Raw genomic sequence first — 17,733 nt, 5'->3', positions numbered from 1 at the left:
GGCCAGGTGGCGGAGGGCAGGGCAAGGCTGGGAACAGACCGGGGGGATACCCAGAGGCTGGAAAGGGGGAGGAGGGAGCCAAGCTCAGGGGGGTAGAGCCAGGCACAGGACTGCAGGGAGCGGGGGGATGGAGGAGGAACTGGGCTGGGGATGGGAAGGGAAAAGAGCAAAAGAGCGGGGGGGGGGGTGTCTTTGTCTGGCTCAGTGAGCGAGCAGGGAACGCGCTAGGGCCTCCTCGGGAGCAGGCTGGTGGCCCCGGGGGAAAGCAGCTGTTCCGAGCAGCCCCACAATGTACCTGCACTTCTCCCCTCTTCTGCCCACGTGCCCTGCCCAGCAGGCAACTCCCTGCAATTTCTCTCCTAGTCTCCTTTTCACTCCGCCTCCCTCTTCTCTGAAGTTTAAGCCCAGATGCCGAGGATCCTCTTTGGACCGTCACCTTTTCCTCTCCTTCCTTCCCCAGCAGGGATCAGCAGCAGATGGGTGCTGGGAGGAGGGAGAGGCACACACACAACCAGGCTGGGGCGGAAGGAAAGTTAAAGGAAAATAAAAGAAGGTGGCCTTTGCTTTTCCTGCCCATTCACAATATTCGGGTGTCAACAAGAGGAAACTGACACTAAAAGAAAAGGAGGAGGGGGATGTACCTGGAGGAGAAAAGCAGCAATCAGGGCTGCAGAATGCAAGGGAGGGAGTGACCACTAGCTGGGAAGGAGGATGGACTCGCACTTGACAAGGCTGGAATAGCTGAAAACTTTTTATTTAAAGTAGGGGACATTTTTTTTTCCTTGTGGATCCAAATATCTCAAGGGCTGCCTCTCAAGCTGGTAGCATTTTGAACATGGGAGAGTTCTAAACAGTGCAGAGTTGAGTGGGATTTTAAAGGGCCCTTCAAGAATGCAGCACCTTCTTCCTCACCCTTGGGAAAAACCTTTAAAAACTGCCTTAAGTAATCCAAAACAAGAGCCACTGTTCAAATGAGACTTGGCTGGTTATGGCTCCAGCCCCACTGTTGAAGCATTGTTGAAACTGCATGCCGAGTTATACCCAGTACAATCCCACTGAGCCAGGTGTGGCAACCAGGTGTGTAAATCAAGGCAGAAAAAAAAGACTGGTGCCTGAATATAATTCCTCTTCTTTTTAAACTGCACATCCGAAACACCTCTTTACTTTTCAGAATTAGAGGGAAATCCTCTATTTTAGGGAGAATGAAAGGCCATTTGGGAGTTGGCCCAGAGTGGTGGCAGACAAGGACCTGGATGAGGGACTCAGCCATTGGTATCAGCTATTTCTTTTTTGTCATTCAAATGGATTTTGGGTCATGGCTGACATCCCAGCCATCATGTAAAACACTTCCCTGTGGCTTTTTGAGGTGCACACAGAGGTATCTTACTGCCAAGTCCCTATTCTAGGAGAGGAAAGATGGGGAGGGGAGGGTGAAGGCTGCAAGGTGATCTCCCACCTCCGTGCAGCCAGTGGCCTATACTTGCCACTGCCATGCTGGAGCCTCCACATTTAATTATTGACAAAATTTGCAGAATTTAAAAATATTGTGCACAGAATTTAACTTTTTGGTGCTGAATTCCCTCAGGAATATGGGGTGCTGGGCAGTTGGGAGGGGCTGTAAGAGGGGCACTAGGCAGTTTGGGAGGCTGTGGGTGGGAGATGGCTGGGCATAGGGATCAGAGATGGAGATCTCTGCATGAGGGGCCACTGGGGGCTGCTGGGCATAAGGGGGCGGGGGGGTACTGGGCAGGGGGGCAGTGTGGCAGGGCATGTTGGCAGCGTGGGGTTGGGGGCACAGGTGGGAGGGAAGTGCAGGGGTTAGGAGGGAAGGCGGCACAATTAAACTGTTTTTAATAAAGTGCATGTGGCAAGTTTTCCAATACTGTAAGCTTGTTTGTGTTGCAAAGAGCAAGTCGAGCATAGGGGCACCAATTTAATAATACTACATAGGGCCCCATAAATCCTAAGGACGGCTCTATTTTATTGACCTTCAGGGCACTTGCAAGGCCTACTTCTTTTCCCTAGCTGCCAGGGATTGGTGGGATATCATAAGATCTGAACTATGTTAAGCTGCTGGGTGATGATTATATATTATTGGGGAAAAGTGGAGTCCCTGGAGGAGTTTGTATAAATGTATTTTTTAAATATGTCAAGTCACGCCTAGAGGAAAGGATAAACATTGCTTTTATGAGTGTGTTTATAAATCAAATCCATAAATATTGACTGAAACAAAACAATAATTTAAGCAAAATGTTCAAAAGACTTGGCAGTGATGGACCTGCCATTTTGGAAGCTGCAAACCCTGTTCTCATAAATCATTTATGAAAATTGAAAGCCTACATTTTCTCTCCTCACTCAGGCCAAACCAAACTCCCATGGACTTAAGTAAAAATTGCAGGATCAGACCCAATTGTTAATCATAAAGATTAGGGTGTTGTCTTGTGAACTGGTAAAAGAATTGCAAAGAGAAGTTGAGTAATCCTGACACCCAGACCAAAACTGATCCCTCTCAAATCAGTAACAAACTAAAAACTCTTTCAGTAGCTGGTTTTGATACAATATAAGCTTTCCTCGAATTGATCCATATTTAAGGACGCTGCCCCTTCCTCCTACATTCCCTCAAGATCAACCCTCTAAGGAGGCCGATATTTAATCAGTCAATTAACGAGGGCTACGCTGAGGCAGAGGGGGATAGTTGAAATTTAGTTTATTATAATAATAATAATTTTAAAGCAAAAAAGGTATCCCTTTCACACACACCTCCTTTCATCTGTGACTTATCTTCTTGCATCCTACACTTACACACACATGAGTAATCTCACCCTGAGTTCAAAGGGACTACGTGCGTATAAGTAAGAATACTATCTTTTCCTCCTAAAATTAAGTTAAAGACATCTTTGCAGGACAGGGGCACACAGGTTGGGGAAAGGACCATGATTTTTATACATTTGTTGAGAACAATGACACCTCCTCTATCCTAATCAGGTCCCCTGTGCACTCATGAAACTGTAAGAATAAGTTTTTAAATGGATATAATATTGGGTTTCTTTAGTAAAGGGTTTCTTTTTTAAAAAGGAAGTGTAACTAAAAACATGTTACTATAAGGCATGTCAGAGAAGTTATTTAACACCCCTGCCCTCCACTCCCTCACCTCCCAAAAAAAGGAAATGAATCTAAGGCCGAACACTGGGCTGATTAACTAGCCTTACAGGGACAAATTGATATGCAGTACACTTTGGGAGTTGTCCAATATGACAGTACTACTTTTAGTACTTTAGGCTCCAGTCCTGCAAACTTTTATGCACATACTTATCTTTACATCTGTGCATAATCCCACTGGGACTACTCACATACACAAAGCTAAGCACCTGTAAAAGTCTTTATTGAATTGGGGACTTCAATATTCAATCAATATATATTTTAATTTTTAACATAAGAAGGGAGGAGGGCAAAGACATACCAGTAGGAAGATATACATTCCATGATATATTTCTCAAAATTATAAATAAAAGAACAAAGCATGAAAATATAGCATTATTCAGCAAAATGTATAAAAAAGCCTTTGATGCTGTACTTTTGTAAAGTTAACTGATTGGTTTAAAATCACCTCCCAGTTTTGCTATTGACCTTTCAGTTATTCAAAATACTGTTGTATGTAGACATTCTACTGCACTCCTCATTCTCTATATAAACTCGAAAAAAATCATGTGGTACTTAAAAGACTATACCACACATGGGGGAATAATTCATTTTCACAAATGAGGCGGGCATACAAACAATCACAAGATGAGAAAAGAAGCAGAGTATGAGTCACTTATGTATGATCTCTAGTGAGTAAAAATAACTTTACTCCCAACTTCCTCAAGCTATTCTTACATTTATACAGTACGTTTTTACAGCTTGCATACTTATTTAAATAATTTTTAAATAATTGAAGAACTCTATAAGTTTCACTTGCTCTGGAAAAATCACCTGTATTAAGATGGGACCTGATGTGGCTCCCAATGGAGTTACTGGGAGTTTGCCATTGACTTGAGTAGTAGCCAGATTAAACCAATGAAGAGAAGAAGCTAAACTTTTGGATATACGTATCCTGTGCCAAATTAATTGCAGTTTTAAAATAAGGCCACTTCACTAAGTTCCCAAACGTATTTTATATTATTTATTCTGACATCTTAAGCTGAATTTATTTATTGGCTTGTATTTCAAAATCGCACCAGAGCAAGTTATGTGTATTTGAGGGGGAGAAGCAATGGGGGCTGAAGGAAAAGAGGAGGGAGGCTTTATACACAAACAGATTAAAAACGTATGGTTTATTTATATAAACTTACTTTAACTTCCTGAACATATATAATATAAACATAATATACAATGCTAATGTAACTCTATCATCTTAACAGCAAAACAAATGAACTGGGTTCATAAAGTACAAAGTAATTTATGTGTGTCAAAACCCAGTTATTTTATCTCAAAGAAGTAAGTTTCAGACTTAAAGATGATCTGATATATTCTAAAATAAATGAAAAAAGCTGCAAAAGATCCCAAATCATTTCACAAAACACATCTTTTAATGGTATCTGCCATTTTAATAATAGGAGTAAGACCATGTAAAAAGAAAAGGGTTCCTTCTTTTACTTTTCTGCATTTTCCTAGGAAGTGTGGATGACATCACTAACACCTAGACCTTACAATGACTGTAGCTCCTTTGGTGGTTATAGGTTTTAGTGATCCAAGAGAAAATAAAATCTTGAAATCAGATCTTACCAGGTTAAAAGTTTCCCACATACCCTTTAAAAGTGGATGTACTTGGAATAGTAATAATAATGTTTTGCTCCTACAGAGACCCTTCCACTGAAAATCATGAAAGTCTACACCTGGCAAGTATTCTACTAATGATTCAGGTCTCCATGAGTTTTTAAATAATATTTAAAAAATGCTTTCTGTTCACTTTCAAAGGAGCATGGTGAAGATGAAGTCTAGTCAGTTAAAAAAAAAAAAAAAAAGAGTTAAAAGTAGTTACTGGTATTCCTCCTGCCCCTGAATCCTCAACCCTGTGTCTGTGGTTATACAATCACATTTTGACCATGTTCTTTTAATATATTTTTAGTGAAGTAATATTTGTGAAATATACCAACCATAGAATTGGAGATTGAAGCCCTTCACAAAAAAAAAAAAGAGACAAAAAAAAAAAATCCACCACCAAAAAACCACAACACACACAACAGCAATAGCCGCTACCTCAACCACCCTACCAATGTGCCTTAAACCTGACCTAAAGAGACCACTGCTAGAGGTAAGAGGGTAGTTCAATCCACACAGGAATTCAATCATTTGGTTCTCGCTGACGCTGCTATGTCACTTGGGGTGGTGGTTTTGCCAAAAGGATAAATTTACTACGAAATGTAATAAAACCAGTACAGTCTTCAAACAGTATTAACTTTCATTCTGTCTTTCTAAGTTAAGTTCAAACCAGCAATTTAGGAGTAAAAGGCTCCATAGCACATTATTACTTATCTATTTTTTCTAACATGTCTATCACCATAGTCTGAGCACCATCCAATCATCTTTCATAGATTAAAAATTACTGTCCCCCTTCTGAGTACTTAATTGCTATTCCCCTTCCCAACAAATGTTTGAAGGGTAGACACATTTCTGTCAACAGCACCACTCACTCACTTTATTTCTTCAATTCTACGTCCAGCTTTCCTGTTTCTATTTCAATTTTGTCCTTATCCCCAGTTTAAGCTTCAATGGTAACAGTTGATGTTTTCATAGATTTGAAGGCCAGAAGTGACCATCTAATCTGCCTTCTTGTATTAGCCATAGAACTTCCCCAAAATAATAGAGCATATCTTTTAGAATAACAGCCAATCTTAATTTAAAAACAGTCACCAATGGAGACTTCACCACAACCCTTGACAATGGTTAATTTCTCTCACTGTTAAAAATGTACGCCTTATTTCCAGTCTTAATTTGTCTAACTTCAACTTCCAACCACTAAATCATGTTATCTGATAGACAGAAGAGCCCATTTTTAAATATTTTTTTCCCGTAGGTCCTTATAGACAATAATCAAGTCACCCCTTAACCTTCTCTTTGTTAAGCCAAATAGATTGAGCACTTTGAGTCTATCACTATAAGGCATGCTTTCTAATCCTTTAATAATTCTCATGGCTCTTCTCTGAACCCACTCCAATTTATCAACATCCTTCTTGAATTGTGGACACCAGAACTGGACAGAGTATTCCAGCAGTGATCACACCTGTGCCAAATATAGAGGTAAAATAATTTCTCTACTCCTATTCGAGATTCCCGTTTATGCATGCAAGGATCACATTAGCTCTTTTGGTCACGGCATCATACTAAGAAATCTTGTTCAGCTGATTATCTACCAAACCCCCCCAAAAATTTTTCCAGCGTCTCTGCTTCCCAGAATAAAGTTCCCCATTGTGTAAGTATGTCCTACATTCCTTGTTCCTAGATGTATATATCTACATTTAGCCATATTAAAACACAAATTATCTGTTTGTGCCCAGTTTACCAAGCCATCCAGATTGCTCTGTATCAATGACCTGTCCTCTTCGTTATTTACCACCACCACCCCACAACCACCACCACCCCACGATTCTTATAGTAAAACAAATCTCTCCTTTTGCCTTCTCTTCCCTTCCCACCCACCCCCCACTTTGATGTTAAGCTTTTGCATAGCAGCTACAGAATCATGTTAAAATAGTTCATCACCAGAGACTAAGGGCCAGTTTCTAATCTCAAATGTTCTGATATGTTGCTGAAAAACTGAGTTTAGTATCTGCTCTTAAATCCCACCTTTCTCAAACATAAACTGAAGTTACAAAGGTCTAACTCCTGATATTTTTCCAGTTCTAATGAGCTTTCAAATAACTCAATTGTGACTGTTTCACTACACCACTAACAAATGATGAAGTCATCAATAATTTGTGGGAATGTGTCTTCAATACAACAAAGATTTGAAATGACGAAATAAACAAATTATCAGCAAATAGGAAGCTTGGACATTTTAGAACAATCTCTCACTAATTAACTTCTATTTACCAAAAGCAGTCAATATTGAAAGAAGTTATAATGCATCTCTGAATTGTAAGTTTTTTCTTAGCAGTACATAAGAAAAAAATCTGTTTAAATAAAAGACTGGTTTTCAGATATGGGGTTATAAAACTGATTTCATACCTAAGTTCCAACTTTGTTATACCCTATTAAAAACAGCCCTAACCTGAATTAGTAGATACCCAAACAAGGGGGAAATTGGATTTCCCAACCGTAACTGAGTGATACGCAAAAGCAATTAGGCTAGTTCCTGTCCTTAATTCATAGTTTGTGTTTTAATTTAAAAATCAGTCCTGCGTGAAAAGATGGTGGAATAATAGCCTACTGCAGAATTCATGATTTAAAGATTTACTAAGTGATATGGTGTATAAACAGAAACAGAAAGGCACTTACAAGAAAGGCCACACAAAAACACCCATAAAGAAGCTGCAGGTAGGCTCTGCCAAGTTAATAACACAGAAACAACCGCCATCCAGACTCCCCCACTACACACAAACTCAGATAACAAAACCAACCTTTTTAGTGACATATCAAAACAAGTTTCTGAGAAGGGCAGCAGTTTCATATGGAAGGAACCTTGGCGCCCAGTCAGACACTTTTCTGTCACGAGAGAAACTAACATCCTCTTAAGCTAGAGAGAAAATCCCCCAGCTGTTTAGAATCAATGTTTCAGCACCTCCTATGCAGGGTGCAGCCATCAAACCATGGTAAAGGGGTAGAGAATGTGGGGGAGGAGGCAGAAAAAAGTGACTGAAAACAGAGGAGGGGGGAAGTGAGAGGGGAGCTATCTGAAAAACAAGGAGGGATTTTAGTTCACTTCAGTGTCACAAGCAAGGGAGAGACGATGTAATCCAGGCTCTGCACCATGGACAGTGACTCTGCTGCTGCTGCTACCGCCTCCGCCTCCTTCTACCCAGCCACCAGCCCCTGCAGGACCAGGGGGAGGCCAGCCACAGCTACCAGCCTGTTCCATTCAGCATACACACTCTGTCCCGCTAGTGATATCTCCTTCTCCTCAGTACCCACACACTGCGCTCCCCTCCCCCAGAGAGCCAGAAATGCCCCAACCATAAATACCATTAAGGGGGATGATCTGTGCCATCTGTCCCTCAGATTTACTGCCCTCTCTGCCCCTTGCACCCAGCTTCACACTCAACTCATAGCAATGCCAACAACCCAGATAATGACATTCATCCCACACACCCCACCCAGGAGCACTCTCAATCTCCTACCCTAGAAAGGACAAGTAACCCCACCCCAAGAACCCCCATTTCTAACTCTGTTGCGCACCCAACCACCAGAAACACAACATCCTATCCCTAGCCAGCAGCACCCAAACCCCTTATTGAGGAGGACATACAGTGGGGATACCCATCCCAGAATTTAGGGACCTAGTCACCCACTGATCACCCTATCCCAGGTACGCACTCCTCCCTCGACCTCCAAAGGATATTTCCCCCTCCTCCAACTCAACACACACGCACACACACAGAGGAGTCCCATCCCAAAGACACTCACCCACTCTAGGGACATCTAAACTTACCCCCCCCCACACACACACACACAAACACAGGCTGCACAGGACCCCAATCCCAGGGGCACCAGCCCACGCTAAGGATACTCAGCTCAACCCTTGCTCCAGAGCCACTCCCCCTCACACTGAACGGACCCCTACCCCAGGGGCACCCTGCCAGACGCCAGACACTCCCCGGCCTCCCAGGCGCTAGGGTCCCCTCCCGGGAGAGGGGGCAGGGATGTAATACACATTCAGACTGAGGAGCTGTCCCAATGGAAATTCCCCGTTAGTAGCAGCGGGGGCAGGCGAGGCTGCCAGGCGGAGGAGGCGGCTGATTAAATTCTTCCCGGGAAAGGATTAGCGGGCACATGGCTGGGGGAGGCGGCGGCGGCGGCTCTGCCTGCTCCTCCTTAGCGGAGCCCAGGGGGCGATCCCCGAAGACCCCTCCCCAAAGCCGGAGCTCCAGCAGACGGGCTGCGGGGCGCAGTGCCCCCTACCGATAGCACCTCAGGGGTGGCGCCCCGAAACGGGCTGGGGTCCCAACCCGAAGTCCGTCCCCAGCCTCCCTACTAGCCGGTCCACCAAGCTGAAGGCGAACCAGCTCCTAGCCCAGCCCAAGCACAATGAGACCCCCGCTATTGCCCTTCACCCCCCAGCCCTTCCAACCCCACGGGACCCTCACTGTTGTCCTCCCTCCCCAGCCCTACCAGCCCCAGGGGAGCCCCGCTATTGCCCTCCCTCCCCAGCCCTACCAACCCCACGGGACCCCCGCTATTGTCCTCCCTCCCCAGCCCTACCAACCCCAGGGGAACCCCGCTATTGTCCTCCCTCCCCAGCCCTACCAACCCCAGGGGAACCCCGCTATTGTCCTCCCTCCCCAGCCCTACCAACCCCAGGGGACCCCCGCTATTGCCTTCCCCCCCAATCATCCCAACCCCAGGGGACCCCGCAATTGCCCCCAGCCCTACCACCAAGCACAATGGGACAGCCCGCTATTGCTCTCCCTCCCCCCAGCTCCCAGGCAGAGCGGACCCCCTCTCCCAAGCAGCAAGGCACCAGCTCTCGCTCTCAGAAGCACTAGCCACCAGCTCCCCTCCCTTCCTCATGGGGCACCAGCTCCCCCGCCATCCCTGCCCGAGGCGGGGGTATCATGGGGATGGGGCACGGGCACCAGCTCCGTCCTACCAGCCCGAGGCTCGGGCACCGGCTCGCATCTCCCCAACCTTTTTTTTTTTCCCCCTCGGCTCGCCTCGGCCCCAGCCGTTCAAAGCAGCCACCTGCTCCCTGCAGCCCCCTGCCGGGGCAGAGGAGACAGACCCAGCCTGCGGGGCAGCGCAGAGACACCCTCCGTGTCCCCCTCGCCCCCGCTCCCCTTCTCCGGCATCGCCGCGAGCAGGGGAACAAAGAGCCACAACCCCGACCCCCCTTCGCCTTTACCTGCTGCAGGGCCGCCAGCAGTAGCAGCAGCGGCGGCAGCAGGCTCCGCGGCGGCGCTCCCGCTATCCGGCACATGGAGGCGGGGTGGGTGGCAGGAGGGAGCGGCGGCCACCAGCGGTCTCGGGATGCCGAGCAAGTGCGGGGATCGGAGAAGCAGGGGCGGCTGCGGGCGCTGTCTGCCCCCGCTTGGGCTGGCGCCGAGCCCGTGGCGCTACTGCGGGGGCTGCTCTAGCTGGCTCCTGTGCAGGGTGCAGCGGGGAGGCGACGGAGGATGGGTTAAACTCGGCACCGGGTCAGGCGGCTGCTCCTCTGCTTCCCCCCGTCCTTGGTGCAGGGAGAGAAGGGGATGGGCTGGTGGAGGAGGAGGAGGATGGGCAAACAAAAGGCAGGGGGACGAGTAGTGCCGCTGCCGGGTCTGGCTCCTCAGCGGCTCCTTTGCTGCCTTCCCTGCTCCTAGAGAGCGTCCTCCTCGGCTGAGTTCAGGGCAGGCAGGTCCCCTCGCAGTGGGCAGCCCACTGTGCACCGGCAGCCCCGCCGCTGCTCCCGCTCTGCTGCATGCTCCGCTCCCGAGTCTCTCTCCCCGTCACTTTCTCACTCCTCCCCTCCCCCGAGCAGCCCCGCGCACAAACCCCTCCGCTCGCACAATGATAACAATGCCAGCCGGAGCAGCCGCTGCCTCTCTCTCGGCGTGCGTGTGTGTGTGTATACGCCTTCCCTGCGCCTGGCAGCTTCTCCTCCCTGGCTCTCCCTGCCGGCCGCACGGCCAATGGGAACCCAACTACCCGCAGCAGCTCAGCCCTGCCCCGCCAGGCATCATCCGCCCACAGGGTGGGCAGCAGCTGCCGCCCAAAAGAAGAGGGTTTGCTGCAGCCAGAGGGGAGTCACTGGGGGTGTCTGTGAATTGTTTGCAAATGTAGGTTGAGTTCTTCTAAGCCGGGGGAGGGAAAAATTCCCCGACACCCCGAGGATACCGCGACTAGACAACAAACAAATAATAACAATTAGCCCGGAACTTGGTCTGTAATTAGGAAAAAACAAAGAGTGAGGAAAGGGCGGGGTGAGAAATCGCCCCCTCTCCCGCCTCGCCAGGGAAACGAATGTGCAAAAGAAACAAACAAACTCCAGGCGCCGGTAGGAAGCGCCGAGCGTGTCCATTGTCTGATGCAAGGCGATCGCGGCGAGCCACCTGCTGGGGGGGGGGGGGGGTCGGCGCTTGGCGGCTTTGGCTTGCCACCTCTCCCGCCATCGCCAAGCCGTGCTTTGAACAGCCCCTTAGGAAGTTGCGGTCACTGTTTGTTACTTGGTTAGCGAGTTCCGTTTGTTTGTAAACTAGCGGCCTAATTTATCTGCAAATGTTTCCAAAGGCTGGAGCGAGGGTGAGCCGATAGCAAGGGTGAAAAATGAGGGAGGGGGGTATAGGCACCTATGGCAGACAAAGCCCCGAATATCAGGACCAGGCGTCGGCAACACCATGTGGTGCAAGGGACACTTGACAAAATTACTGTACTTAGTGACCGACTGGGGGGGAGGTTGGTTATGTCATTTAGTCATTTAATTTTTTGAAAAATTACCACGGACCTCAACATTTTTACCAGGGACACGTTGCTGACCCCTGATCCGCACGTCTGATCACCCTAGGTGGGGTTGAGCTCCAGCCTGTGGGTCCAAAAAAGGTCAGCAGGCATAACGGAAACGAAGAGGGTTGCTGAGTGAACAGTTACAGCAGCAAGTATCAGTGCTGGGTCATTTGCTGCGCTGGCAAGGATTCCCCCTCACCCACAGGTCACTGAGCAAAGTTGTTTTGTGTCCATGCATCAGAGCTCCCATCCTGGGACATAGGAAGGGGAGGATTTATAGGTGTTAGACCCCTAGACTCTCTCACAAGCAGCAGATGCAAAATGGTGCGTTCCTTATTTTAAAGCATCTCATTTTACAGTTGAACTTGCAAGAAAAAAAATCTTTGTTTTGCTCGTTGATTTGGAAATAATAATGCAAACTGCCATGCAGCGATGTTGAGAGGAAGGCTTGTATGTATCTTTATATTTAGTTAGTGATGGGGAGGGGAGAATCTACAAATTAGTGCAATGTTGATTTCATTAGCTTCAGCCTTCAAAATACCGATCATTTCTGAGTTATGATGCAGCTCTTTACCCAGCCCAGAGAGAGAAAGAAGCCCTCTCCGCTGTACTCTCCTCACCTTAAACCCTGCCTATATGCATCTGATTAAGTGTGCTATAGCCCACGAAAGCTTATGCTCCAATAAATTTGTTAGTCTCTAAGGTGCCACAAGTACTCCTGTTCTTTTTGCGGATACAGACTAACACGGCTGCTACTCTGAAAGCTGCTTATATGGGCCATGGGAAGCCATACTCCTTTTTCTCCCTCTCCTTTCATGCCACACCTTGTCCCAGCCCCACACCCTATTACAAAAACTGGGATGAAGAGGCTTACTGTTGTGCTAGCAGTTCCTTGCCACGGGGGGAGCCTTGTTAGGGTATATCTATACATTCAGGGCTGCAGCGGCGCAGCTGTACCGCACAGCTGTGCCACTGGGTCCGGTGAAGACAATGCCAATTGGAGAGAGCCCTCCTGTTGGCATTAAAAAACCACCTCCGTGAGCGGCATAAGCTATGTTGGCGAGAGAAGTTCTCCCGCTGATGTTAGCGCTGTGCACATGAACACTTATGTTGGTATAATTCATGTCAACCCCCCCCCCAGTGACATAAGTTTTGCCAACATAAGCTGTAGTGTAGACATAGCCTTAGTCTACAAGTATATCTTTACTACCAAAAAAGTATGTTTACAGTGAGATATCAGGCATGAGTTCACAGACGTGTAGACTTTCAGGCCAGCAGGGACCACCATGATCATCTAGTCTGACCTTCTGCACATCACAGGCCACAGAAACTCACCCACCCATTTCTGTAATTGACCCATAATGTATCTCTTAATCAGCTGTCTTGATGTAAAATCCTAGTGGATTATATATTGGAGCTCATTGTGTCACCAGAGGTCTTAACAGAAAGGAGAATCAGCCCCAATGTTTTGCAAAACAACTTTGTGACTTTAAAAGGCTGTGGTCCATGGGCCCCTAACGTTGTATGTTGTCACAAACAGCTGGGATTAATTTCTTTAAGAACTATAAATAATAGAAATTGCAAAGGCCAATAATTAGGATTATTAGAAATTCAGCCCATGACTCATTGAAAGTGACCCTGAGCTGCACTGCTGCTGTTTGGAACATGGGATAGGGATAGAAGAATGAGTTTACCGAGTTTGCACTTGAGCGAGCATGGTGTTGGATTCAGGTAGCAATATCAATTTTTTTCTTTTCCCCAGGCTTCCTTGGTCTAAGGATATTTCTGTCTTATCTATATTTCATTTGTTAAATAATATAGTGAGGATAAAGTGTGACTTTTTATGGGTAATAGATTTGTATTTGTATTTTCTATGCAAGTAGACATGATTATTAATATTTGCATAATTATTTTATTTATTGAGAATTATTTTCATTTATCTAAAGCTTTAGATGTTTTACAAAATGCAAAGCATACAATATAAACAATCTCTATGTATGTAAAATAAACAGAATGTCCAATAAGATAATAAAATAATAATTACCCAGCATCTAATCAGCCCTGGCCCTTCATATCTCTCAGCACATCCATTTCCAAAATGTTTGGAAAATAATAGCAGTGTGTCTGGAAGGTTACCACATGCAGGGTCTGGCTGACACTTTTCATGGTGCTGTTGCTGCCATTAAATTACTTAACAGAAACAGTCATACTATGAAATAAAAATTGTCTTCACAAAACCTTTCTATTCAGTCCTTCAGCCTTCAATAAGCTGCTGTCAAAGGATCGGATTCTTCCCTCATTGACACCATTGCAACTAAGATCAGTATCTGGCCCATGGCATTTTCCCACTGCTGGAGATGCTCCTACAGCAATGCAGTTCATGCTTTTCCAAACCCACCTGCTCAAGAGCACATTTTAATCTAGCTATTTTAAGATGAATGTCATGCTTATGAAAGGTGCCAAGATCACCACCACTGATGACTCTTGTCTTCTATTCATAGAACATGCAGTGGTGGAGCAAGCTTTCCTACATCACTCTGGCAGTGCAATCGAGATCAACTTTGATCTCAGGAGGCACCTGTATCATTGAAAAGTTAGTTCAGTCTATGTTAAATCTGCAACAAAGGTGCTAACCATTTGTCACCAGAGTTTCTGTGAAATGGGCACTGGGAACCGAACTAAGACCACCAAACCTTTTCATGTAGGTCACCCAACAGCCAGCAGATGGTGGCAGAGGTGATGCGTGGAGGGTGGAAGGGGGAGGATGCAGGGTCACATCCCCCTCCTTCCCTGATTTCTGTTAGGGTGGGAATCGGGCTGAATGTGGGTGAGAGGGACATGCCTGGGAAAGGCACTGGCACCTAGCATCCCACTAAGCCCCGTTAGGAGGTGCCTGGAGCAGGGAAGAGAGACTGGGCTGGTAGCAAAGCTCTGCCAGAGTGGGCACAGGGAAGCCTGCTGAGTCCTATCCCTTCCTTGCCCACAGTTACCAATGCTCGACAGTACAGTGTCCAGAGCCCGCTCCAGCACATGCCGTGCCCAACGGGGAAGCGATAGGAGAAGTAAGTGGGGAAGGAGCTATGAGGGGGTGGAGCAAGGTGGTGCCATCTTGAAGTGGGTGTGGGAGGTGCAGTGGGGGGAGGGGGGGAAACAGCTCTATAAATCAAAACTCCTTTGTCTCTTGTGTGCCTGCCCTGAACCCTGCTGCATATCACCAGAACCTTTACATTGTGCCCTCCTGTCCCAATCAATAGTTATGCGTCGCATTTGGATGGCAGTAACTTCCAGGGTGGATTGATTTAAATCAAAGATTTAAATCACTGATTTTAATAATGATTTAAATCACCAAGCAGGAAACCTTGATTTAAATTATTGATTTTAATCTTGTTTTGCATCTGTGCTTTTTAGTTATTTCCTAAAGGAAAGTTGATTCTCATTTGCTGATAACCATTAAAATGTTGATTTGCAAATAAATCCAGCCTTTGTACTAAATTTGATATTTCCCTTAGCTAACCAGGAGGATACATTATATTTAGACACATTTAAGTAATTATATAGCTTACTACACATTTATTCAGATTCTTAGTTTTTATTGTTTTTATTATGTTAGCAAATGGTGAATGACTCATTTCTTATTTATTAGATGATTTTTTTTTAACTCATGATTTTTATTCATAGAATGGAAGAGGAAAACAAGCTTTTCTCCTTTTTCGGTTCTTAGTTGGTTTCTCAGCTTTGAATGAGTTGGTCACTGGAATGAAGAAAATATTCTCTCTCTGTACCTGCCCAAGAAGCTACTGCTATCAAAAGCTGATTAGGTACCTTACCCCAGATCTTCAAAGGGAAGTCAATGGGAATTAGGCACCTAAATAACTTGGAGGATCTGGGCCTTCAACAACAAACTCTGGTTTCAGGTGCTTAGCCAGTGACTTCCTCCAGTTCAGTAGCTGGACTTCCTTTAAAACTTTGGCTGCAAGCAGGTACTGCTTAATATTTTTATTTAATTTAAATTATTTTAATAAATTATAGTAAGTTTAGGTCTTAATATAGATAGTCAACTTCAAATTTAACTTTAAGTAGGTTTATTTTTAAAAATAAAAATGTATGTAGTTTACATTAAAATTGATTTAAATGTAAAAGAACAATTTTAATTAAATTGTTGATTTTACTTCACCCCGGTAACTTCCGGTCTACATTTGAACTGGTAACCTAATGCTAAAAATCTTCATGCCATAACAAATTCACTGTTTACATTTACTTTTTTTTTTTTTTTTGAAGTAGCATAAGGATAATGGACATAACTTAGTTCAACCTAGAAAAACTCAAGGGGTTTCAGAAAACCCACATTAAAATCCCATGGGAAAACTAATTAGTAGATTCCCCAGTCCCTCACCTCTTCGCTCTGTGAGCACACACAACTCTAGTTATTGAGGTTATCACAGTCTAAGCGGAAAAACATGGTAATGGTAGCTCCTTGCTAGGTTATGGACAGGCAGTACAGCACAGGGACCTAACCTTGCTTCCAAGGATTATACTTTAAATAATATAAAGAATATTAACAAAACAAACTTTCTGGGAAGTAAAGAATCATGTTATAGAAACTGGCCAGGAAAGATGCATATAGCATCTATTGGACTTCTCTTTCCCCGGTGGCAGTGTGCTTTCACTGCTTCCCTGGCAAGTGACTAGAGTGTGTAGAGAAGGAGGTAGCTTGAGTGGAGCACAGAGGGCCGAAGTGGGAGGTGGGACGGACGCATTAGTTCTTTTGGATGTAATACTGAAAATAAATTTGTACTTAAATATTTCTCAGACATGAAGTGTTAGAATCATTCACAGACCTTCAGGTCCAAAGACCACTATCAATACAAATAGTAGTTCTACTCTCTAGATACTTTATAAACTCATAGACTAAGGCCAAAAGGATCATCTAGTCCAACCTCCTGCACATTGCAGGCCACAGAACCTCATTCACCCAGTCCTGCAATAGGCCCATAGTCTCTGGCTGAGTTATTGAAGTCCTTCAAATCTTGATGTACAGACTTCAAGTTGCAGAGAATCCACCATTTAGTCTAGTTAAAACCAGCAAGTGACCTGTGCCCTATGATGCCTTCTTTTGTAATGGTGATAATTGTATTTTCTATAGAGGAAACTGGGAGATGAAGAGTACAAAGCTGCCCAGCATTATGAAATGATTTATATGCTGTTTATGTCCTCCTATATTTCAAAGAAAGAAACACAATTACATGAGTTCTAGATCATAGACTGTGTTCCCAAAATTGCAGATTTAAAAAAAAGAGACCAGAAGTGGTTTCAAGGGTCTGGTCCAGTGGTGCTAGAAGTTTAGAGCATTCAGAAATGTTGTAAGATGTGGATTCATGATTCACAGGAATTGCTTTTATTGACAACTAAGGTTAATTATAGTGGTGCTCCTCTTCAAAGCCTTGCAATTTGGCTGTAAAAATTCACTCCAGGTTAAAATTTGATACACTGTGGAAAATCCATTGCAGCAATAGTCTCCATACTTTCAGAAAAATCTGTTTGATGATTAAAAAAGATCTTTTCCTGGTGTTGACTGCTTTTTTATATTTGTAGGACTTCAAAATGGCTTTGTTCTTTGAAATGACATTTTGGAGACTTTTTTGTTGTGTTGTGCAAATAATGCAAGTTTAAAATATCCCTAAATGCTGTATGTATTTACATGAGCAGGTCAGCAATCTGCATTTCATTAAATCTTTAAAACCTTATTTAGTGTGGCGGAATATTCCTGTGGTTAAATAAGACATTTGGAAGCTTGAGGATGTGGGTTTCATCCTGGCTGTGCCATAGACTTCCTGTTTAAAACTGGGCGACACCCTTAGGGATAACAATATACTGGCCTATGTACCTAGGCAGGGATGTAACTGGGAGTAAGACACCTGATCCCCATCCCTTCGCCCCCCCCCACACACACACCTGTGTGGCCCCTCGAGATGTTAAGATCATTTAGGAACTTTACTATGGATTTAGGTGCTTAATTTTAGGGTCTGCTTTTTGAAAAACTTGACTCTGTATTTGCTTCTTGTTTGCCTTTTGTTTCGGAGTGTGAACTGTACTGAGTTATGCTTGAATAGCTTCTGAAAT

At 45.0% G+C, this 17,733-nt stretch overlaps 1 protein-coding gene across 1 annotated transcript in view; it reads right to left on the bottom strand.

The window, feature by feature from the left end:
* CDH2 (cadherin 2) overlaps positions 1 to 10,662 on the bottom strand; it is a 190,446-nt gene extending 179,784 nt beyond the window's left edge. Inside the window, exon 1 of the mRNA XM_054019127.1 lies at positions 10,037 to 10,662. Coding sequence (XP_053875102.1) covers positions 10,037 to 10,111 — 75 coding nt within the window. The 5' untranslated portion in view covers positions 10,112 to 10,662. The remainder of the gene's footprint in view (positions 1 to 10,036) is intronic.
* Positions 10,663 to 17,733: the final 7,071 nt, after the last annotated feature.

The sequence above is a fragment of the Malaclemys terrapin genome, chromosome 2 (genome assembly GCF_027887155.1).
Source record: "Malaclemys terrapin pileata isolate rMalTer1 chromosome 2, rMalTer1.hap1, whole genome shotgun sequence".
In the NCBI taxonomy this organism is placed as follows: Eukaryota; Metazoa; Chordata; order Testudines; family Emydidae; genus Malaclemys; species Malaclemys terrapin.
This window is presented reverse-complemented; position numbering and strand designations above follow the sequence as displayed.